Here is a 24,467-nt window from a genome sequence, read left to right on the forward strand (position 1 = left end):
CCTCCAACACTCACCAACCACAGTACAATCCATCACCATCAGCAAAACACGCGGGGACAACCCCACACAGAGCGCTAATGACCACAAAACATAACATGGGTTCAAACCCACCCTCCTTTTCTGCTGTTCCCTCCGGGGGCGGCCAGATGGCTCTCTCTCTCTACAACAAGGGTGCACCTCCACACTGTGTAACTCGGGAACCCTCAGACAGAGCGCGCATCTCCCTGGAAACAGCGGTAGCCACGTAACACCTGCCTTCCCAAGCCATCAACCTCAGGAGAACGTGACGCTGCGGGAGCCCTCCAAAAAGGGAGCGATGCTGCAAAACAAGTATCCACTCGACACTCATGGTGTTTCTCCACACCACTTTGTACACCAGAAGCCTCCCGCAGCCAGGCGAAGGCTCCATCGGCAGCCCAGCTCGCCTCTGGAACCCCTCTGAAAGGACGGCCTGGCGCCCTGGGAAGGAGGTGGGGCCCGGGGCGCCCTCTGCCGGCGGGGACGCGCGCTCACCTGCATGAGCTCCGCGCGCACCGGCTGGATGTGGTCATACAGGAAGTCAGGCTGCAGGTTGTCCACGCACAGCTCCAGCGTCCGCAGGCCTTGGCTGACCAGCGTCTGGGAGCCGTTGAGCGCCGACACCAGCGGGTCCATGAGCATGGGCAGGTAGGGCAGCAGCGAGCTCAGCCGCACGGGCACCGTGAGACACAGCTCCACAAACAGGTCCTTCATGTGCTGCTTGTGCAGGCCGCTCTGCAGCATGTTGAGCCCTGCATGGGGACGTCAGCACGCTGAGCCCCGCACGAGGGGGACGGTACCGCCCAGGGCACCCAGGTGACACACAGAACCACCGGCCCACTCTCTCTGTAAACATCCGCCTCAAGACAGAACTCCACCCTAGAGTTACATTTGCTGCACCCATTCTGTAACTGCACCCAAGGCCTCTTCCGTCTATCGTGTGACAACAGCAGGCTGCATGTAATCAGTTTAGGTTGTGATGAATATTACTTAACGTTGACTGAACTAACGTGTAGGACTAGTTAATGCTACACAAGGTATTTAACGTTATGTTCTCCAGTAAATAAGCCCAATCTGGAAAGAAACAGACTCCAACGTGACGTGTTCATCTCAAGTCTGAGGCTTACAAGCTTGCATGTCATTTCAGGCTTCCAGTAAACCACAGCTGATGTTTATGCTTTAAGATAAACAAAAAAATACACTTCTGGATTTTTCAAATGAGAGGAGCTTCCTTCTTACAAACTCAGGGCCCCGTACACTCTTCACGAGGCTTCACGAAGGTAACGGAGTCTTTACTGAGCCCCTCTCCTGAAAAACGTCAGATGTGGACCTGCCCACAGAACCTGAGAGACGGCTGGGAAGAGAAAAGCAGGTGACAGCGCCCCCTGGACAGGGTGCGTCCCGGGCACTGAGGCTGCAGCAAGAGGGCCCGTGAGGCGGGCAACGCACAGCGGCGGCACCAGACTCAGAACCACAGGGGCAGGGAGACAAGGAGAGGGGCCAGGCCCTGCTCCCAGGAGGGAGAGAAGGCAGGCTGGGGAGACTGCAGGCAGGGCCGTGAGACCGACCGGAGCAGAGGGCGCAGGCTAGGGGGGCCTGGAGTCAGGTCAAACACAGACAACAGAGCCCGCCTACGGGCCTCCTTAAGCACTTCCTGGGGGACTCAGGGCCACGTTACCTTCAGCATGGAGGAGGGCACAGCAACCCACTCCAGTATTCTCGCCTGGAGAATCCCATGGACAGAGGAGCCTGGTGGGCTACAGGCCGTGGGGTCACAAAGAGTCGGACATGACTGAGTAACTAACACTACCTTCAACATGCTCAAGGATTTCCCAGGTACCTTCTGGGCACATTATGCCATAAATGGCTTCTCTTGAAAGAATTTATAAAGAAAACACAGAAGAAGATTCAATCCCTTGCCAAAAGCTCACCATTACAAAAAAAAAAAAAAACGAAAAAAAATTCCTAGGACAGTGTGTCTACTCAGTTCATACCTGTGAACATTCACTGGACTCAAGATCCCCTTTAGCTATAAGCCTTGAAAGCATTCCTAATCCACAGGAATGAAAGAATCCTGTCTACGCACTTTAGCAAGTAAATAAAAACACAAACATATTTTTATATATTATATATATGGCTTATGTCAGCTTTATAACTTGTTTTTTGCCTTCTTGTTCTCTTTCAATCTAGGGATCCCTGATCTTACTAAACCACTCTCTAAAATTGCTTCCCAAGTGCTACAAAAATGTCCTAACTGGGGTCAACGAAGACCTTCCCACTCCCAGTCAATTCTGAGCAGGGAGATGTACCCACCCCTTTAAAGCCTGAGACACAGAGACAGACACACACACGTCCCCTCACCATGACCAGGTGCAGAGGAGGAACCCCAGCAAACAAGGTCAGCCAAAACTCACGCAAGCACACAAGACTCAACGGCAACCGGATCACGGCTCTGACCTTGCAGGAGGTTGGGGAGGAGCGGCAGGAATTCCTGATACAGGAGATCATGGCTCCCGCCCCCAATGGAGCGGAACAAGGCCCGAAGCAGCAGGAAGTAGTTGTAGGGCTCTTTGGCCGTCTGGGCGAGCTCCATCGAGCTGTTGACAATCTTGTGCAGGTGAGGCTGCAGGATGGAGAAAAAGCAGGTTAACAGGCTCCGAAGGGAGGAGGGTTCACTGCACAAAGGGAGGAATGGAAGGTCATCTTGATGAACTTATTCCAAAAAGAAAAACAAAACAGAATCTTTCCAACTTTCATTTGATCGAAATTAATTTCTCTTAAAATACAGGTAGCTTTCCCCCCAGTCTGGCTGTGAAAGCAGCATTTCCTAGGTTCCTATCTTACCACTAACATGTAGGTAGGCGATGCTGCAGACACTTTGCAGCAGGACCTGGAGGGCCTGCTGGCTCTGCAGTTCTTGTGAACAGTCCCTCCTTCCTAAGACTCAATAATCAAACAAGACGAAAGAAGCTGGTCTCCTAGTAACTATCGAAATACAAACAGCAACCCAAAGGCACAGAAACTTCACTACCGATCACATGCTACACAGGCAAAGTTGGGAAAAGCCTCAAAAGATGTTCGAGATCTTAACGTTTTAGAAGACTTGATCAAAAACTCTGTTCATGAGTATTTATTTACTTTAAGAAACCATTTTATTAGCTTAAAGTTTAATGAACAGCTTAAAATAGGTTAGCTTTTGGTACTTCAAATCCTAGTTTGACATGCGACAGGTTAAGTTTGATGTGAGGTTTTCTGCAGGCACATTTAAAGTGAACTATTAACTGCAAACTATCAGTATAGTCATTTGTAACTGTATCTGGCATGAATTCTTTCTTTTACAGATAAATCATCTCTATTAATTAGTCCCAAGACAAAGCATTCCATCAAATTATTCTTTGAACATCTCTTGAACAATATTCAGATACCTCATCATTAGACTTGTCTGTTAGGCTTTATTCTCTATTCTGTTGGTTGCTGGTTTATACAGTTGTCCCCTTAATACAGGCAAAAACTGAATTATTTGAAGATATTGAACTATGTGGACAAAAAACACAAATATTTTATATCTTTCTGAAAGTTTGTCTTTTTATACCAACTCAGAAGTAACATCAAGGTTGTTGATAACTGGTAACTACGTAACAGAAAAAGTGGAGGAAGATGTCTCACACAACCAGATTACTGGTCCTTTATGTCACACTTACTTCAGAAGAAAATGGATCTCCTTAACATTCTCAAACTTCCCCCTACAGGAGAACATCTCTCTTCACACAGAACTGGTAATACTCAGCTTTCTGCAGAAACTAAAACATCCTGCCATCAGCAGAAGAGAATTTTGATAAGGTTTTTTGTTTCATGCGCTGCCTTCAGTGGCTGCTGTAAGCACGCACTGGCTTCTGCCATTTGCTGGCATCAAGTAACTGACAAGATACCATGACGCGCTGAAGAGTGCGTCTGGAAACACACCCCTCCAGATGGCCTTAATACAGGGACACAAATTGGCTGCAGTCCTTGATTCAGAGGAAAAATGAACAAACAGTCCTGAAATGAGGTGTCTGTGTGCCGAACACAAGAAGACACGATGTGCTGGGAAAGAAGGGGATATGACGGCAACTGTTCAATAGCCGACCACTTCTCGTCAGATCTGAGAGGTCGGATGTTCCTTCCTCTTCTAGTCTTTTGCGTCATTCGATTTTTTTTTTTTTTTTTTTTAAAAAGAACACGATGTGCTCCTACCCTACTTGTGTGGTTCATGTAAGAAATGACTTGGAAAATGAAAAATCAGTGGTGCCGAGACTACTGACAAGCCCTGCTGGTGAGAGTTCTCACGTGTTCATCCTTGGTCAGCAAACAACCAGGAGCAGCTCTGCTTTGAAACACCTGCAGTGTTTCCCACTCTTGGCTCCAACTAGTTGTAAACATTTATTAATTTAATATTATTGGGTTTGGAAATATAAAGAGCCATTGCAGTTTCTGCTCAAGATGAAAAGTATTAAAAAACAACAACGACCAAAAAACCCCCCAAACATAACGCATGGCCTGGGTCTGACTCTACCTTCAGCATTTGCTCATTTTCAGCTGCAAAGAGGGAGACAGAGCCGAAGACCAACTTGAACAGCTTGAGATACAGGTTGGAGAGCTCGACATTGGAGCCCATCTCTGGCAGGCGGTCCAGGAGGTACTCCACCAGGATCGTAGCGAACAAAGCAGAGGTAGTAGGGTTTGCCAGGAAGGAATTGGCAACAATCTGTCAAAACGAGAAACACATGTGACAAAAATCACCCCGACCACAAAGCAGCTGCAAGAAAAAGCAATCAACTTTTCAAAATTACAAAATCAAATCTGTATCAGACACTCCAGAAATGAGTTATCCACCAAAAGGGAAAAAAAAAAAAAAAACCCACCAAAATTGATTTGAGCGTTGCATGGAACAGTTCACTTAAAGAACTCAAATCTGTCATTTCACCCTCACTGTCAAGTACCAAGAGCCTACGTCTAGCACATACTTAATTTCTACTATGAAAAGAACTGGTCCAAAATACCTTGAGCTTTTGAAAACACTTTTGTTTTTTTACTACGGCCTAACAGTTCTGTTTATGGACCATAAAGAAAGCTGAGTGCCAAAGAATTGATGCTTTTGAACTGTGGTGTTGGAGAAGACTCTTGAGAGCTCCTTGGACTGCGAGATCAAACCAGTCCATCCTAAAGGAAATAAGTCCTGAATATTCATTGGAAGGACTGATGCTGAAGTTCCAATACTCTGGCCACATGATGTGAAGAACTAACTCACTGGAAAAGACCTTGATGCTGGACAAGATTGAAGGCAGGAGGAGAAGGGGACGACAGAGGATGAGCTGGTTGGATGGCATCCCTGACTCGATGGACATGTGTCTGTGCAAGTTCGGGGAAGTGTCGTGTGCTGCAGTCCATGGGGTTGCAAAGAGTCGGACACGACTGAGCGACTGAAATGAACAGGTCTCTATAAATTTTGCTCTACACGCACTATCTTTAGGCACGTTACTCAGAAATAAAAGGGATACCAAGTATTCGACACACGTTGAAAGAACATAAGAAAGGAGCGTCAGTCATACCTGAAGAGCATAATTTTTTGAGATTCTTTCCACCATGTAAGGGACTGTGGTTTGAAAGATTTCTTTAAATGTCAGAGGATTCATCATTGTGAAGACACCAGCAAAGTGCTCCAGTACTTCCTTCTCTTCCTTCATCCTCACCGTTTGGCAGTTTGCTACTCGGATGTATGTCTGTCCATTTCCTGCTATCTGAACCTTGCACAGAGGAAAAAACCACACGGGAATCAAAACCGAGTCTCTGAACATATTCCATTTCATGACCAGATCAGCTGCGCACTAAAGAGTACCTGAATTAGAAGACAAATGTCTACTGCCCACCCGCCCCCATCTTCTAAATTCTCTACTCTCAAGTAAAATTTGTAAAAAAACCCCAAAACCTTTGGTAGCAGTAACAAATTCAGTAAAATTAAATCTCATTTCTACTGCATTCCCTTTATACCACCTGCCCCTCAAAATACACTGACATGAGAATTCTCACCGTCGACGCAACCCTGTGCTACAGAACAAACTCAGCCCGGGAACATCAGTAGCAGACCACCCTGGTGAGACCCCTGCTGCCACCAGCACCTCAATCCTCAGAGGAGCCTGGCCTGAGGGCGCGGCCTCACCTGGTAAATGTCTAAAGCCTGCATCGCGTACTTGACGAGCTTGATGTAAATCTGGGTCTCTTTGGGCTGCAGCTGCTTGTTGGGGATGAACTGAGCTTCTGGAAAAAAGAGCGCACAGTGAGTCACCGGGAGCAACACCCCACCCGGGACGAACACATCTAAGCGACTCAGGAGCGGGATTACCACCAGGAGCTTTACACGACGTGATGCCCCACGTGATGGTCTTGACGCCGCAGACCAGGGTTTTGACCAGACTCCGGCAGTCCGTGACCTGGAACGTCTGCTTGTCCTCCTTGTCCTTCTCGCCTTGCTTCTCAAAGGGCGGCACGGGGGCTGGGGTCACCGGGGTGGCGGGCGTGGGCGGTGGGGGCGGCGGCGGGGCGGGGGCGGGGACGGGGGCTGGGGAAGGGGCTGGGCCCGGGGCTGCGGGGGTCGCAGGCACCCCGGGCAGGGCCGCCTCCACCGCCCCGAGCTCAGACTGAGGCTTGCACTTCTTAAAAATGGCAGAGAGCTGGTACCGCGCGATGGTGTGGAACTTGAGAACAAACACCTGTCAGGAAGGGAAGGTGGAAGGCAGACCCAAGTCACTCTCTTCACCAGGCCAAGCGCCTGTCCAGAGGACAGAACAGACTCTCGGAAGCCACCTGCTGGAGTCGGTTGTTTCCCCTCCCGAGTTACTAGAGGAACCTCCCCCGGGGAGAAGCAGGGGGTGACCGGGCTGATGAGCAGGGCTGGGACGCGCCCTGGGTGCGCTCCATGACCCACACTGCCCGCCCCTGACCCGGCACTGGACACCTCCCTAGAGATGTTCACGGACAAGGGAGCGCTGGGCTACACAGCGTCACGGGAGACACCACTCCAGACTGTCCTCCAGGAGAGCGCTGAGCATGCCCGTGGTTGCCTCCCTCAGCCCTGACTGTCCTAGGAGGCGGCCCGTGACTGTCCCGAGCAGGGGACGAGCAGGCCAGCAGAGAGGGTCCAGCATCTCGCCGCAGGACCCTTGGCTAGTTGATGAGGGAGTGGGGACTTGAACCCAGGGAGTCTAAACACCCGGGCCCCAGCTGGGCGACCAGGCGGCCGTGAACTGCGGGTCAAGTGCTCGGTGAACACACAGCGCCGGGAGGGGGAGAAGGCGCGGGGCGGGGCGCGCCGCACCTCCAGCATCCGCATCAGCACGTCGCGCCCGTTGCCGCTCTCCTGCTCGCTCTTGGAGCGGATGCAGTCCACCAGGTTCAGCAGGAGCTTGCAGGACATGGTCTGGATGCTGCTGGGCAGGGACTCGTCGTCGATGTTCTTGGCGAACAGCTGGACGGCGAGGGAGAGGTCGCTGAGGGGCAGGTGCTGGCGGACGTGGTGCACGAGGTCGGCCAGCGTGCTGTAGGCGAGGGGCCTGCGGGCAGAGACCTCCGCTAGCGCGTCTCGGCGTGCCCTGGCCCCGTCTGTGGGCCACCAGCTCCACCGCCCCAGGGACACCGGTGGCGGGACGGCTGGTCTGGGCACACTGCACCCGGTCCCGCGTTCCCCGTTTCCTCCTCCCAGCTATAGGAGTGAAAGGCTCCAGTCTTGTCTTATTGCTTAAATCTTTCCCAAGTTGAAAAAGATGGTCACCTTCTTGCACATAAACGCACCTCCATGTTCATACCGTGACACCTGGTTAACCTGAGCAGAACCACCTATAGCTGGGCCCTGCCCTGAAGGGGCTCTGCTGCTCAAATACAAACAGCCTGTCAATTAGTACCTTATAGGTCATGTGTCACATCTCCTACTTACAAAACAAAAACACTAGTCAAACAGCTCTACCTACAGTGTAAATCAAGACAGCGACTCTGATTCAGCCAAGGCACACAGCAAACCGAGGCATCTCTGAAACTTCCTGCAATTCTCGATCCAATGGGAGAGGAAAAGCCCACAGCCCACGTTCGTAGGCGCACCTGACACAGTGCCGGATCCCTGGCCCCAGCGCTGGCTTTACCATCATACCTGAGAGTCTCCCGAGCGGTGTATCCTGAGCCAATCAGAATGGATTCGTCAAACAGCTTGTCCATGCACGGAATGAACTCTGGAACACAAACACCCATGGTCTCCATCACTAAACAAGTCAGGCGGCCAGCAAGTCCCGTAACGGTGCGTCCACAGGAGCGGCTCTGCACCAACCAGCCACCCAGACTTGGGAAAGTGGAGAGGAGGAGCGCACACATGACGCTTCAGTCTAAGATGCTCATTTCGCTGGGCCACGCCAGCCATGGGCCTCACACACCTCAGTGTCAGAGATAAGCCGTGCGCCTCGTGTCCCTGGCGGGGAACCTGCCCCAGTGCTTCATGGCAGTTCAGTCCAGGGTCCTTAAAAGCTGGTACCGACCACCCAAGGGGGCGGTAGTCCCTAAATGCCCCTTTATCCACTGCCCTGAAGTTGTCCTTCTTAAAGATCTTAAAGTTGGTCATCGTGGAGAAATAAGGATACTTATGTGAACTAACAATGGGCTTCAAAATAAATATCCGAAATCTTGTTTGGAAGAAAAAAAAACAGCAGCCTCTAAAAGCTGAATTCAACCTAACATCTAACCTAACTTCAGAGAGTAGTGTCTTGGAAACCTGTTGATCTCTGTAGAGTTAACAAGACTGAAACCAAGCTTCACGGCCCCAAAAGAGTGCCTGATAAAGATCCACCCTGCCGGCTGGGTCGGGGGTGACCAAACAAACATGAGAAAGGTTTCTAATCCGTCAGCACTTCAGCACGGACAAACCTCCCACTGCGTGGCTCCCCACCGCACCTCCAAAGTCGCTATTACTCAGATGGCAGGAAAACCGAAAGTTAGTCACTCCAGATGCGACTCAGTCACTTCAGCAAACAGATTTTAAGACATTCCGTGTAAAACTGTTCATCATTTTCACAGCATGGAGAAAGAAAACACTGTCTTCCTCTCACCTTTTAAAACTCGCTGGCTGTGAGTCAGAAAAAGCAAATGGGTATTTGCAGTGTCAAAAGATAGGCAGTCAGAAGGCAGAGACATACTGAGAGCTCCTCAGACTGCAAACTGGGCTAAGGAGACTGTCACATTAATTATGAAATTGTTGACGGGATAAAGCAAGAACCCTGGGGGCAGGTGAAACAGAGAGGCCTTCAGAGAGAGAGGAACGAGGGGGAGAGGGGAAGTGGGGAGACACAGACACAGGAGAGAAAACACAGCCAGAGCAGCAATAAGCAAGGCAGAGGTCAACGGAGCCAGAACGCTGAGCGGGCCGACGGCCCAGCCCACGTGCAGACGGGCAGGCAGAGGCCGGGCGCACGTACGGTTTCTCAGCTCGGTGGTGAGGATGTGCTTGGCGGCGATGAGCAGCTCCTTCCGGAGGTGCGCGGTTTCCGCCGGGCAGTTTGAAAGCAGCTGTAGCATTCCTTTGACCATTTGCTGTGAGTACTTAGTCACCAACTCCTGCACCAGGGAGAGGAAAGCAACGCAGTTACACTGGTGGGCAGCTATTGAGAAAAACCCAAGTTTTACAAACTTTAAAACAAAAAAAAATTTCAGGTAGGACTACAGTTGGCTCAGAGGACCCTCAGAAAGCAACAAACAAGCATTAGCCCAAAAGTCTGGTCAGTCTGCGTGTTGCCGCCCTGCTGGGAGAGGCGGCGACACAGGAGTAGTTCAATGGGATCACGGAGGTCCTTTTTGTTTTCTGCGTCTTTCCATCCTTCAACAATGTCCCTGTTACAGGGAAGGAGGGAGAGATAAACCTCGAAGTTAAAAAACGAAATTCTTCACTCAGTCATCCCATCGACGTGAGTCACGAATGACACCTTTCATCAGCTCAGAATGAGCTCAAGTCACATCTGCCTTCTGAGGCATCTCAGGAAAGTTATTCACGATAACTCAAGCTGACCAAAATATCAAAGGGCATCTAATTCAGATTTTTTACTAATATAAAAATGTCATCTCTTTGACATTCTGGGAAAGGACAAAAACTATGGGGACAGAAGACAAACCAGTGTTTGCCACAGACGGGAGGTGGGAGGACGAAATTGACCATGTATGCGTAAGAGGAATTTTTTGGAAGATGGAAATGTTCTATATTTTGATGTACTGGTTGGTGGTTAGGTATGTATTTGTTGATTCAGCAAACTATACACCCACAAAAGGTAAACTTTACTCCTTGTAAATTGTATCTCAGCAAACCTGATTTAAGACAGAAGTCAATGAGCTTACCTGGTAAATTCTGATGATGTAAGCTAAAAATGACAACGTTTTAATTTGAGCAGCAATGAAATCAGCATACAGCTCCTTGTTGTAAAGTTTATGTTGCCTAAGTGAGAAGTGGTAAAATTGACAACATTAGCTCTCAGTTTTTTTTTTTTTAGCTCTCAGTTCTTTAGGTGACATTATATCACCTACAGTAATTACCAAGCCCAAAAGGTTGACTTCTACACAGCAGCAACAGTCAATGTGCCCACACTTTTACGCAGTTCTGGGTAACATAAGGAGGCCCTAAAGACATAAAGCAGGCTGTGTTACCAGGCCCTTGGGCAGCAGCCACAACCTGAACCCCAACAGTCAACGGGAGACCGACCCGCCTGCTGCCCAAGGAAGGCACCTATTTGAGCAATGAAAGACCTGTGCCACAGAGGTTCTCAGAGCGGATCCACCCTTAGATCCTGCCCTCGAGTGACCCAGAGCCAGTCAGGCTGCAAGTCAAGAGACAAGTGATAAGGGTCTGAGGAGGAATGCCGTGAGGTCAGAGAGGATGCTTTGCTGAGAGGCTTCACAGGGCCTGGCCCGGGCAGCGACTAAGGGTGATGGGGTAAAAGGGCCTCCGAGCCCTCATGCCAAGAGGGGCAGCAGGAAAACAGGCTTGAAGGTGAGGCGGCCTGGAACATCTCAAAGCTGAAATCGAGGACAGGAAGTCCTGATGACAGTTCTAAATTTACATGACACCAAGGACAGAGGGGGCATGTCATCTTTCCGAAACAAGGAACGAAAAAAACCATTACTATCATCATCAAAATTTAAGTTCAGAAAGCCACAAATACACACAAGTTAAACCAAAATTTTATCTAAGTTTCTTATTTCACAAATGACAAGTATAGAGCCATTTGGATTAAAGAGAGATGGCGGTCGGCCACGTCACTGGCCGAGAAATCTCACCTGGCTTGCGCAGATACCTGAATTGCAATGGTATTCATGATCAGGGGCACAAATTCCGCAACGACATTGTGGATATTCAGTTTGTAGAGCTAAAAGCAAACACATCAGATTCTTATGCTTCTTCACTCTGATTACAGCAAACTAATTCAGCATAGCAAAGACACTGAGATTCATTACTCGGCACACGTGTAACATACATATCTGTTTGCCACAGTAAAGCAGGTGTGTAAAGTGCAGTAAAATGAGAAGCCCCAAACCCAGAAACTACTGGAAATACGCATACCTGATACATTAAGACAACAATGATGGGCAATTCTGCCAACACTTTCAAAGAAAGCGATCCTCTGGGAATGATGGAATGCTGGAAGAGAGGAATACAGAGGACTGTGGTCACCACCTTGGCACCTAAAATAGCCCCCATCATTGTCCCACTGCTGAGCACTACCCGGTCATAATAAAGGGCAGAGAAAACACTGACTCATCTCTGCAATTATCTGTGGTGAAAGCAGCAAAATATTTTGAAAACAAAGCACAAGAATTATCATTCAATGTAAAGGGTTTTATATTTTACAGCGTCATCACTTGTAGAAAAATCCTCAAGAAAATGTGTCAAAAAGACATTCAACTGACTGGAGAAATTTTAAAAAAAATTTTTTTTTTAATCTGTTATGGGCTTCCCTGATAGCTCAGTTGGTAAAGAATCTGCCTGCAATGCAGGAGACCCCAGTTCAATTCCTGGGTCGGGAAGATCTGCTGGAGAAGGGATAGGCTACCCACTCCAGTATTCTTGGGCTTTCCCTGTGGCTCAGCTGGTAAAGAACCTGCCTGCAATGTGGGAGACCTGGGTTTGATCCCTCTGTTGGGAAGATCCCCTGGAGAAGGGAAACGCTACCCACGCCGGTATTCTGGCCTGGAGAATCCCATGGACTATACATAGTCACAAAGAGTAGGACGGGACTGAGTAACTTTCACTTTCATAAGAAAAACAGTAAGAAATATGTGTGTACCTAGTTTTATTCAAAGGTACTTATAAACAGGAAAAATACTTAAATATAAGAAAAAAATAAGTCTTTTAATATATAAAATCTCAAATAGGTAAGGAAAATATCAGACTCAAAACACAAATGGACAATGAATGGATAGGAAAAGGGAAGTGAAGAAAGAAACACAAAGACTGATAAACAGAAGTTTCTAATTCAGGAAGAGCAAAGAAATGAAAGCTTTGTTCCTTGTAAACTAAAATGTAGTTTCCTATTTATCTTAGCTCATATTGAAACAGTCTGCAAAACACTGCAGTAGAACAAATACAGGTGATTGTCTTGATTTAATCATAGAACACAGTCATAGTACATACTCAATACATATTCCCTATGTGGCAAGTGTTACAGATTTAACACATGAGCTGCAGAAAATAACAGTGTTACCTTCACAAAACTCGTGGTTCATGAACTTTCCTACAATGAGAAAATGCAAGTGGCGGGGCTGTAACATTCTAGAACTTCCATACCCAGAGCCCACATGGGCAGGCACTGAACTATAGGCTTATATGTCGTTTAAAGGGATCTCACTACTGCTGAAGCTAAGGACAGACCAGGGCCCCCCGCAGGGTCAGCTGCTCCCTCTGGTTCCCGATTCCAGCACGATTCTGAGCGTCTCTGCATCAATAGTGAGCGACTTCACGTGCACACCTACAGAGCACAATCAGTGAGGCTCTCTTGTGCGCATACACATTTATTTGCTCATTTTAAACGTCTCCATGTGTTTAATTTTTATGAAAAAACCAAAAAGCTTAGTGGTCTAAAAAGTCAAGAGCTCAGGCTTCCTCTATCAGGGGGAGGAGACACGGATAAAAGCAAAGCTAGGAGCGGAACAACGGAGACACGCACGGCTCTTGTCTCGCTGTCATCACGCTCGGGGTTCACCTTCACAGCGATCGTCGTGACCATTCCGACCATCTCTGGGGGAGGGACGGTGTTCTCGGGGATCACCTGAGGGTTCTCAAAGTAGCGGTTCTACAGAAAAAGAACAGCAGTCATTTTTCCTAAAGTCAAACACAACATTCCTCTTAATAAAACACGCCTGACGTGGGGCGGGGGGGTGCTCAATGTCCTGCCCACGTATGCAACACCAACCCCACAGTACTAGGAGCCCCCTTTTCTCAGAACCATGAAGATAACACGACACATTCTCCACCTCCAACGGAGAACAGACTTGCCCACAGCACTCTCTACTAGTTTTTCCTGGCCGATGGAAGAGGAAAGGCGTGCCACATGACACTGCTACCTCAGTGAAGCAGGAGGATGCAACCCAGCTCTCTAGTGATAAGAAACCAGGAGCTGGTCCCTACTGAATTAACTTCTCAGTCTCCTTAATAAGGTCAGATATGGAACAGAAGCAAAGTACAAGACGTCTTAAAAAGCCAGGAAGGGGTGGAGAGGGAGCTGGGAGGGGGGATCTGGATGGGGAATACATGTAAATCCATGGCTGATTCCTGTCAATGTATGGCAAAAACCACTACAATATTGTAAAGTAATTAGCCTCCAACTAATAAAAATAAATGAAAAAAAAAAAAAAAAAAGCCAGGAAGGACCTCACTGGCATGCTTTATTCTCAGTGGAATTTGGGCTTCATGTTAAAAAAAAAAAAAGACAGCTTCGTAAGAAAAACAGCTCTTCTTTGATCAAAATGGTAGCTGACACACTGATAATTTGGTAACTCAGAAGGCAATGGAAGTTTTACACACTACGAGCATCACCGACTGAATGGACATGAACCGGAGCAAACGCCAAGAGACGGCAGAGGACAGAGGGGCCTGGTGGGCGACAGTCCACGGGGCTACAGAGTCAGACACGACTGAGCAAATCAACAGCAGCAGCAGACTGAAATCCTTAGAAAACGAAAGGTCAATTTTCCCATGTGTTAATTCTTTAAAAAAATTCAAGCTTAAAAAAAACCTTTACAGTAGAAACTCTGAAACAAACACGTTTATGGACTATGATCTTATACCACAGCATTATTTGTGGTAGCAATGAATTGAAAAATGGGGGGAACCAGGGAGAAGGTCAGAGTACAGGAATACGGCAGAATTATCGGTCACTCAGAACTTCCAGAGAGCGCCAGACTGCCAGAGAGAGCCCTGGAGGACGCTCCCCACTGTGACGGCTAGTCCCAGCAGTGGTGGGGGGGACGGGGAGCGAGGGGGCGCTCCTCTTCCACTCCACACACTTGAACATGAGTGGCCCTGCTCAGAAATAGTTCAAGATATGGAAAAATTTTAATGACATAGAAAAATGTTGCAAGTATACACCACTCCCCAAAAACCTTCAAGACTGTGAGTGCAAACCATCTCTACAAAACACAAAGTGAAACTGGAAACAGCAACGTCAATGATTGCTTACAAGTAAAAAGATAATTATGGACAATTTGTTTTCCTTTTTTTTCAATGCAAAACTTCTACAAGAATATACTGCTTTTATGTAAAAATACAGTATTTTAAACAATGAAACCAAAAGGACTCTTTTTCAAGTGGCTAATTTATCAACCGCTATCTGGGAGATGGTGAAGGACGGTGAAGGACGGGGGAGCCAGGCATGCTGCAGTCCACGGGGTCTCAAGAGTTGGACACGACTTAGCAAATGAACAGCAACAACTTATCAACCTAGATTCTGACTAAATGTTCCTTGTTGTAAAATCAGTACCCCTCCAATTATTCCTTTAATCCTTTGGAATAAGGAAGGCATAAATATAAATGATAAATTCAAATAATATAAAAAATGGCATACCACTACTTTTGGAAGCTCCTTGTAAATCTGTTTCACAAAATCCAAAAAATGATGAATCTAAAAAAAAAAAACAGACAATATAAAGATATCTGTAAACAGAAAATGCTTACAGTAAGAAAAATACCAATAGTCTTCATATATAAGATCCCATGAAACAGGCAAGAAAAATGCCAGACTCAAGATACAAATAGGCAACGATGTGGATACACAGATCAAAACAAGAAAAAGAAACCAAGACTGATAAACAGAAAACAAGTTTTCTAATTCAGGGAGAGCAAAGGAATGAAAATGATAATAAATGCCACGTCTTGCCTTTCAAAAAGTAGTAACACCACAAGCTGGAGGCAGTGAGCCAGGGAGACTCCCGCGCACCGAGGCACGCAAGCTGCTGAAGCCCTCTGGACACAGGGGACCAGTGGGCTCAGAGGCGTTCGAACGTGACACCTGTGACCTGGGGATCCTACTTCTAAACGTTCAGTCTACAAGGTAATTTAAGTTGTAAACAAATACTAGGTTACGGTCATAAGATAAAAACTCTGAAATGCCCTAACTATCCAAAACTGTAAAAGATTATCATATACCTATTACAAATTAACTTTACAAAACATTCATGATTGGGAAACATACATACAAAGTGAAGGGAAACAATCAGGATGTGATATGCTATCCACAGTTGAATTATAAAACCTACAGACACGTAAGGTGGGAAAAAAGAAAGGAAACTCAGAGTGAAAAATTCACACAGCAGAAGGAATCCGTCAGTACACTTCATAAATGCCATCAGAATAAACACTTACTTCCTGGGTGATGGGCGGCCTGAACTGTTTGTGTAGTTCAATAATTATTCTCAGACAAATAAGAACGTTTTCTTCATTTTCCGTCTTTAAAAAAAATACATTTAGAAGAGTTATATTACTGAAAACTTATCTTACTAAAAAGATTAAATAGTATTTCCTCAGCATTTTTCACATATACACCCTCCACCAACCCACTTAGATGTGATCTGCAGAAAACTGATAAACCCGCAGAACACAGCCGACCCAGACAGGACGTGTTGGTGGCCTCCGGTGGACCAGCTGACGATTTCCCACCTGTAGGTTCTGCCAGAGTCAACAGATGAGTAACCAGCAAGTCACACTATGAACCAAGGTCTTAACGACAGACACGTCTCACTGCTTGCAAAGACTGCCAGGAGAATGACAGCTGAGCACCCCACGTGCACTGGACCCGTGCTAACGCGACACACACCATGGGAGCTGGGGTGTCATCCACATCCTAACAGAGGAAGCGAAGGCTCAGGGCAAGAGGAATGAGGCTGATGTGACAGAGCCAGCACACGGGCAGAGCCAGGACCTGAGCTCAATGCTACACCCTCCAGAGCTCATCTTCCCAAGGGGCCCAGAAGCGCGACAGAATGCTAAACACGTGAAGACTGAGGACAGCAAGGAAACGATGCCAGAGGCTAGCTTAACAGGTACCACATGGATTAACCCCAAGAATCTGAGCAACTCTTCATGACAGCCAAACAAACACAGAGGTGCAAAGCCAATGACCCCCGAACTCTGTCAGCCACCACCCACTATGTCAGCCAAGCCCCCAGTGACTCAAAGTAAGATCTTCATTTAATAATCCTTCTTAGTAATCTGGCTGGCAAAGTGGGAGAAAACAGGCAGTTAGGACAACTTCTATTTGTGAAACAGAACTTCACTGATAGGGAAACGGTTGTTTACACACAGGATTTTACTGTAAGAAAATCATTAAAAGCTTTGAAAGTGGCTAAATAAAAAGAATTCTCAAAAGTTACCTCTAAAAAGCGAAACATCACAGATAAAACATTTTTGGTATGAGGACGAAGATGCTCGTTGGTTGGTATCCGATGAATTATTTCAAGAACAAGCTTCCGTAGTTGCTGTTGAGGAGAAACAAAGGTGTAAATATGAAACCCTTCCAAGAGTTCCAAGATAATTTTTTGCATCCTACAAGTGTCACACACGCCTGCACCCAGCACTGGGAGCCACCGTGCTACAAGATGGAGCCCATTTTACAAACAGTCCTATAAATTATTTAAATGTAATCCCAAGCATGTACTACAAACTGGTATTTTCAGTGTTTCCGTAGCTGTGTACTAAGTCAAGTAAGCCAAATTTTCTTCCACACCTCATCACCACTGCCAGCAGGAGGACAAAAACGAGTGCGGGGGTGTGAATTTAAGACAGAAAGAGCAGAACACCAATGAAACTTCATCGGCCATCTCCCTGCATGGTCTCAGCTCAGCTCCCGGGACGGGCTCTCCAGGTACCTCGGACTGAACGACTGACCGTATCGCAGGCTGTGCCAGGCTTTCGTGATTTTGTCTACTGAACTAAGAACTCAAATGGAACTCAGAGGTACAGCTCAAGCTGGCACCACACGAGAATGTTTAATTCAGCAATTCACTTCCACTGGTGCTATGGTAATTTTTAAAATTCTTTAAGAGATACAAGCTGAAACATTTATAGGAAAAAAAAAAAGATGGGGCTGTTTTAAAATGATCAAGGTCAAAGTGTGTGGGGGAGGTGCAAAGAGGAGGTGGGGGTGTAGATAAGAGCGGGCAGTTACAGAAACTGAAAACAGTGTGAGGTTAGAGTTGGGCGTCAGGCATGGGGTGGAATTCTCCAACATGTACACGTGTGAACTCAGCTACAACACTCAGCCCACACACACGCACTGGCCGGCAAGTGTGGAGAGAGATGGCCACGAGGAAATAAAACCGAGACAGCTACCTGAGGAGGCAATGGCCGTGGGCAAAGTGACCCTGATCTGACAAAACCTCTCTCATTCTTAAGGGCAGCCCTAAGTGTTTTGAGTTGTTTTCATTCACAAGGGCTGGGACCCCTACAGCAGGACATTCTTCTCTTGAACAGATTACCTGGGCTGGTTTCTCCTGAAGAAACTGAACTTCTCCATCTTGAAGAAACGTAAGGAATCGAGGGATGATATGTTCCAGGAATGTGGAATATTGAGGAGAGGAAGTCACATTCTAATCATGCAGAAAGAAAAGAAAACCACTGTTAAGGTCTATGTACGTATAATTCCATTGCAAATTCACATATTACAATCATCTCAAGAAACATTTTAGGAGAGCTGATAGCAATTTTTAAAACTTTCAGATGCTTTAATGATAACATAGTTTGGAATAAGTTGACTGCTGCTTCTGAAATCCAATTCAAGAGAACTAAATGCTAAAATTTACTGCTCAGCCTAGAAAAGCTGATGCTGTGGAGAACGTATACTTTGGAGCCTGTCGGGGTTGACTTTGCCACCCTCTAAGGGGACTTGGTCTGAATCTCTTCATCTGGAGAATGAGGAGCCTGACCACACTAAAATTGAAAACTCTAGGTTGGTATGAGTTAGACAAACATCACGGATGTTAAAAGGAGACTAGGAAATGAAGCTGCATTCTGGAGACAGTGAAGTCAGATGGTGACCAGGGCAGGGTCCGGACCCGACTCACCAAGTGTAGACCTGGGACAGGCCCCTGACCTCCTGGGCCTCCGGGTCCCACCGGTGAAGAGGCTGTCACCTCCTGCCTCATGTAACTGTGTGAACAGCACACGAGCTGGTACATGCAAAGCCTTCCGCGCTGCCCACGGTAAATGCTCAGCGTCCCCTCACTGTTCCTTACAGCTCGCCTGTGCTTCACAGACACTGTGCCTTTTACTCTTCCTCACTCAATCCTCACCATGACTCTCTAAGTATTTTGTCCATTTCACAGATTTAAAAAAAAAGGCTCAGAGCCTGCTGACTGTCAGAGTCACAAATCTTTGGGAAGTGGATTCCGCTTACGAGGATCTAACACCCAAGGGCTCCTCCCTCTTCCCCTTGAAGGCCTCACCTGCACATTCAGCACACACAACTGCACTCCTATCACGTGCTCAACGGGGATAAAACGAGGACGAAGGTAGATAGAGTTCATGTCCTTGGAGTCGGGGGAGGCAGCAGTGTGATGGAGAAGATAGGTAATCAAGAAACGATTGGTAACACAGAATTATGATGGGGAAGTGCCAGGGTAAGGGAACCTAACAACGAGGCCTGACTGAGTGGATGGAACCAATGGCAGAGCACACCCTCCGAAGAAGGGATGTGGATGTGAAAACCTAAGAGGCCAGCAGGGGTTAACACGGACAAAGCGGGAAGGTTCTAAGAAAAGCACGTGTGAAGGCACAAACTGATGAGAACGTGTGAGTGTCAAAGGCACTTACTGAACTTCTTAAAGTTTCCATGTGGCAGGGATGGGAGTACAAGAGGGAGGCGCTAAGCTTTTACTGTCATGAGTCTGAGAAGCCCATGGGTTGCAACTAAATGTGTCTGGCGCTGCAGACGCTGATCTGGGCAGAGGACACAGGTCCAGGGTTGCCTGCTGCCTGAGAATCTATGAAGGAGGAAATACAGGCAAAACCCAGAAAACTGTGTGCCGCCACAGGAACAAAGAAAGAGCCGCCATTTCCTGGAATACACACGCGAGCACTGGTCTCCTAGGGCCAAGTTCAACTCCAGGGGCTCTGAGCCCATAGCACGCTGGGCAAGGGGGCACCCCCAGGAGCTGGCAGCCCCTCCCCCAGCTGCCTGCGAATCCACGGAGGACAAGAACTGAGCTTGTCACTTTTCATCCCCAACATGTAACTTTTATGAAACATTCAAGGATTCAAGGAAAAGAGGGTAAGAGTCAAGTTGGAACACTATCAAGGTTATCTAGAAAGCCAGCTCATCGACCCGTCAGCACACACCATCCAGATTCCACAGCTTTCAAAGCATCTTAAGTGTCAAATTTCTCCCACAGGACAGATGCAACAAGTTGCTCAGTTATTATGCCAGGATTCCAACTCAGCCCCCAGCTTTTCAATCCACAGGAATTTTCTCCATGATTTCTTTTTTTTTTTTCTCTCCGTGATTTCTAACTTGAACGTTTCTCTATTTTCTGTTAGGAGAGATGGCCCCTATGATACTTACTTGGCTTGGAATCTTATCCCTAAGTGGTTAATGAAATGAATTTCTAAGATTCCTCAAACCCTTGCACAGTCTTCATTTCACTCATTTCATTTAAATATTTAGTTCTGGGATAGGAGTGGCGCTAATTTAGAATTACTTTCTGATGGTCATTCCAAGTGTTTCCTTCTTCGAAGGACTCAGTCGTCTGAATTTCATTTAAGCTAAATATCTATCAAATAGATTTCAAAAGGCACTATTTGGAAAAGCCCCAAGTGCTTTTCATTCTGCTAATTTAATCAATGCATCTGAGACCAAAGAGGGAACTGACTTGCTAACTGCCAGACTCTCGCCAACAGGAGAGGAAGGGGTGAGACACTCCACTGGAAGAGCCCCCTGCACCAGGAGGCCTGGCCTACCTGCCACTCCTGCAGCATCACAGGCGGCGCTGTGGTCTCAGCCTCTCAGGCAAACCTCTGAGCGCCGTGGTTCTGTCAATAAAATGCAGAATGCAGGCCCTTCCTGTTCTACTCCCACCTCTTTTTTCAGTGTTTAATGGCTGTGTTTTTTTTTTTTTTTAAACAGTTTGCACTAATAGCTTGGGTGGAAGAGAGAGCTCTTTTGCTCAATCTCTAAATATCTCAGGATTTTTTTTTCCACCTCAGTACAAGGCAACACGTTCTTAAAAACATCTATTTAACACAGAACAAAACCAAACAATTCCCCTACCAAACAAAAATACCATCCATTACTGTAGATAGTAAGGTACCGGATTCAATCCCACTCACATTCATCTCATGTTTAGTGATGCAAATGACAGAGGCCAGGAAACATTTTGTCCTTAACAATCACATTAGCTCTTTGAGAAAGGTTTTACCATCCCTGCATTAAAAACAAGAAAGTCACTTTCTCTTTGGCCTATGAGGCTGACTGGCACCAGACTAACCGTCAAGTTGGACAAAATACAGATAACAGTTTTGGGCACTGGACCAGAGGCAGTGCAAGGCCGTGATCTCCAGAAGAGGGGGAACTCATCAGCCGCGCCCCACCTCAACTCTCTGCCTGGGTCCCATTTCCCGACTGGGCTCAGGAGGCCGGAGCCCAGGGTAGGCACCTGGAAAGTGGCTGGAATCTGCAGGGCAAAGCCCCAGAGGAGAAGGAACTACAGAATGGGGATGTGGATGGTCTCCCCAGAGTCCTGGACAGACCACTGGGCTGTACTTCTGGTGAGGGAAGGTAAGACTACCTGAGGCTTGCCAGGGAGTCGGGGCTTGAGGACTAAGAAATGAAGAGACGTCAGAGGTCTAGCAAAGTTAGAGGGTACTGGGGGTCCCGCCTCGACACAGTGCAGGGACCTAAACGCCTGGAGACACCTCAGACACTCAGCTGACGAAGGACCACGCCCCCGAGGAAGGCCTAGTTTAGCCCCAACCCAACAAAGTCTAAAATCAATCTCCAGTGAGAGCCACACGGAGATGGGGTTCGGAAGCTGAATCCTACCAAGTCAGAGGGACTTGGGAAACCCCTTGGGCTTCCCACAGACCCTCTCTAGCACAGCGTAAAACCAAACCTCCGCAAGTTCATTGAGATCGGCCAGCACCTGCACTGCTGACTACAGAACAAATATCAACTCTTCCAAGAGAGGTAACAGAACCGAGTGTCCCTACATTTCACGCACGATGTCTGGTTTACAATCAAACCTACCAGACACACAAGGAAGCAAGGTAACGTGACCTATAGTCAACAGAAATCAACCTTGATAGAGCCCAGATTTTATATTTAGCAGAGACTTACTATAATAAATATGTTCAAAGTATAAAAGGAAAATATGGTCTCAATAAATGAAAATGAGGAATCTCTGCACAGAAGTGACATCTAAAGAAGCAGCAAATGGAAATTATAGAAAGAACAGTGACTAAAACTTTAAAATTAAAAAATACAAATAAACTGAAATTTAAAAATAGCATCATAGCAGATTGGAAATGACAAAAAAACAGCCATTGAAATCTGAGGACAGATCACAGAACAAAGAGGGAAAAGACAAAAAAAATGAATAGAATCTGAGCAACCAATATAAAATCGTAGAATGTAAGACCCAGAAGAGAGAAACTGAGTCTCGAAGAAGTTATAAACAGGAGAGCCAAAACTGAAAGCCAGCACTCATTCCACATAGTAACATAACATCCATTACCTAACGTAACAAATCTACAACAGAAGTCTGAGTGTATTCTGAAAGCATACGCCTAGAAGAGGTATACGGTATTTGAAAAGAAAAAAAGGCCAAATACCTAAACAAAACAACATTTCTCAACACTGTTTGGGGCTCAACTATCACTAGTGTGAAGACAGTGGACAGCACTGTACAGATTTTCAAATTTCAATTTTGAAATACAACACATTACATTAACAAAGAACATGACTTTCCGGTGACCAGTGAAAAGACTACAAAGGAAACTGTAGGAAAGTACATGTTGAGTATGTATCTCAAAGTGAAAAGGTATAAAATATAAAGCTCATACCTCGAAATTTTCACTAACTTCCTGCATCATTTTTAACTTTGTTTCATCAGCTGTAAATAACAAAACAAATGATCAGGTAATTGAAATTATGTTAAGGGTGTTCCTAAAAATTACTGGATTTAATAATTTAAGAGAAGCAATCAGATCTTATCAGTTTGACTGTCATGGTCCAAAAGCAGGCACATAACTAGTTCCCTAAAACCAGTCACACGCATTCGTACTCCGACACACACGTGTGCATGCACAGACAAGGACACACATACATACACACATACACACACACACATGCCTCTTTGGAGCTCCAGCCAGCAATGCTCATCAGTTTGCTTCTCCACAAGCCAGAGAAGGGGAAGTTAGGAAAAAAGTTAATGTGACTACTTATCTCAGTGTGGGCATCATCTAAACTGAGATGAAGGTGTCACATCAACACATTTCTTAATGACAAAAAGCATCAACTCACGTGTGTTTACATCTGTGAGAGCTGCCACAAACTGAAGGTATTTTTTCATCAGAGTGGTTTGGTCAACCACCGTGGCCCCTTGTGTTGCAACAAACGCCATTTTTCTTTTGAGTTCGTTTGTTTCTCAAGAGAAAAGTATCATGTCCATAAGTTCGCCCAGCCTATGAAAAGAAGCACATGATTAGCTTAACTTATTGAGGGCATAAATTCACAGTCTCTAGGAAAATCTTACCTAAATGCCTGTGTTAATCTAAATACTTTGCCATTAATTCAGAAAACCACATGACTCTCTCTGCTTTTTTTGGAAAGTAAATTCATTTCTAAACATGACTTTTATACACAGATGCTTTTCTTTCCTAGAGTATGTCCATCTTCTCCTAGGCAAGGGGTCAGCAAACTCTCTGTAAAGAGCCAGATAGTAAATATTTTGGATTCTGTGGTCTGTCACAACTCCTGAGCTCTGCTATAGCCATAAAACAGCCATAGACAACTTGCAAATAAATGAGCGTGGCTGTAACTCATAAACCTTGACTTATGGACACTGAAATTTGAATTTCACTTGAATTGTACCATGAGACATTATTCCTCTTTTGATGCCCCTCCAACTATCAAAAAAAAAAAAAAAATTGTAAAAACCATTTTCAGTTTTTGTGCTGCATAAAAGTAGCCACCAGGCTGGATGTGGTCTGCTGACTGTGGTTGGACCCTCTCTGCATTGGGTGACCCCAACTTCACAGTGCACTAAAATCACCAGGTACCAAAGGTGGACTCCCAAGCACCAGGCAGAGAGGAGCCCTGGGAAGCTGTAAATTTTGTCCCCACCTGGGCACACTTTAGGCACTCAGGAAACGCTCCTGGGATGAATGCACAGGTGCTTCCAAAGAGCATCTCAGCGAGTTGGAAACAGGTGTGGATGACCACACTTTGAGCACTGCAACTCCAGGTGGAGAAACAGACCTGGTTCCTGTACTAAGAACCCTACTAAGAACCTGGTCCAACTTTTTATCCATCCTCCCTGCGTGAGTACCCGTCTCGTTTCACTCTGCACGAAGGCCCAGTTTCAGGACTCGATTTTCTTTCTTCCTTCAACAAATACAGCACGAACTCCTCTGCAGGCCCTTCCACGGCCCTGCCTCCCAGCTTACGCTACCCAGCAGCTCCCACTTCGGCGATCCCCAAGCGATGGGGACCACCCCCACCCCCTCCCGCCCCGAGAGAAGAGAGAGCCCCTTCCGACTCAGCGCGTAGCCCGCCGGCTCCGGGCAGAAGGCACTAAACGGAACCAACCGGAGAGGATCCCGCCGGCCGCACTGGACGAGACCCGACTTCAGGCTTCCTCCTCACTCCCCACCCCAATCCCACCCCCGAGGGGACCCAAGATTCGGGGTC

At 46.8% G+C, this 24,467-nt stretch overlaps 1 protein-coding gene and 1 non-coding gene across 7 annotated transcripts in view; both read right to left on the bottom strand.

Moving 5' to 3' along the window:
- TRRAP (transformation/transcription domain associated protein) overlaps window positions 1-24,467 on the bottom strand; it is an 89,277-nt gene that overhangs the window by 63,807 nt on the left and 1,003 nt on the right. For 4 of the 6 annotated variants that reach the window (XM_061153682.1, XM_061153680.1, XM_061153681.1 and 1 more), the window contains exons 2-20: window positions 23,079-23,239; window positions 22,619-22,668; window positions 18,043-18,153; window positions 16,939-17,043; window positions 15,932-16,015; window positions 15,135-15,191; window positions 13,239-13,364; window positions 11,636-11,713; window positions 11,353-11,441; window positions 10,417-10,513; window positions 9,507-9,645; window positions 8,195-8,273; window positions 7,370-7,604; window positions 6,398-6,764; window positions 6,215-6,312; window positions 5,607-5,801; window positions 4,571-4,762; window positions 2,476-2,641; window positions 514-770 (exon numbers count right to left, since the gene is read on the bottom strand). In XM_061153682.1, coding sequence (XP_061009665.1) covers window positions 514-770; window positions 2,476-2,641; window positions 4,571-4,762; window positions 5,607-5,801; window positions 6,215-6,312; window positions 6,398-6,764; window positions 7,370-7,604; window positions 8,195-8,273; window positions 9,507-9,645; window positions 10,417-10,513; window positions 11,353-11,441; window positions 11,636-11,713; window positions 13,239-13,364; window positions 15,135-15,191; window positions 15,932-16,015; window positions 16,939-17,043; window positions 18,043-18,153; window positions 22,619-22,668; window positions 23,079-23,178 — 2,625 coding nt within the window. In that variant the 5' untranslated portion in view covers window positions 23,179-23,239. The remainder of the gene's footprint in view (window positions 1-513; window positions 771-2,475; window positions 2,642-4,570; window positions 4,763-5,606; window positions 5,802-6,214; window positions 6,313-6,397; window positions 6,765-7,369; window positions 7,605-8,194; window positions 8,274-9,506; window positions 9,646-10,416; window positions 10,514-11,352; window positions 11,442-11,635; window positions 11,714-13,238; window positions 13,365-15,134; window positions 15,192-15,931; window positions 16,016-16,938; window positions 17,044-18,042; window positions 18,154-22,618; window positions 22,669-23,078; window positions 23,240-24,467) is intronic. The other 2 variants (XM_061153683.1, XM_061153679.1) reach the window with 1 other exon arrangement.
- Window positions 22,752-22,951, bottom strand: LOC133064086 (small nucleolar RNA ZL1). The gene has a single exon (XR_009694565.1). It is a non-coding gene; the product is annotated as a small nucleolar RNA ZL1 (small nucleolar RNA).

The sequence above is a fragment of the Dama dama genome, chromosome 10 (assembly GCF_033118175.1).
Source record: "Dama dama isolate Ldn47 chromosome 10, ASM3311817v1, whole genome shotgun sequence".
In the NCBI taxonomy this organism is placed as follows: domain Eukaryota; kingdom Metazoa; phylum Chordata; class Mammalia; order Artiodactyla; family Cervidae; genus Dama; species Dama dama.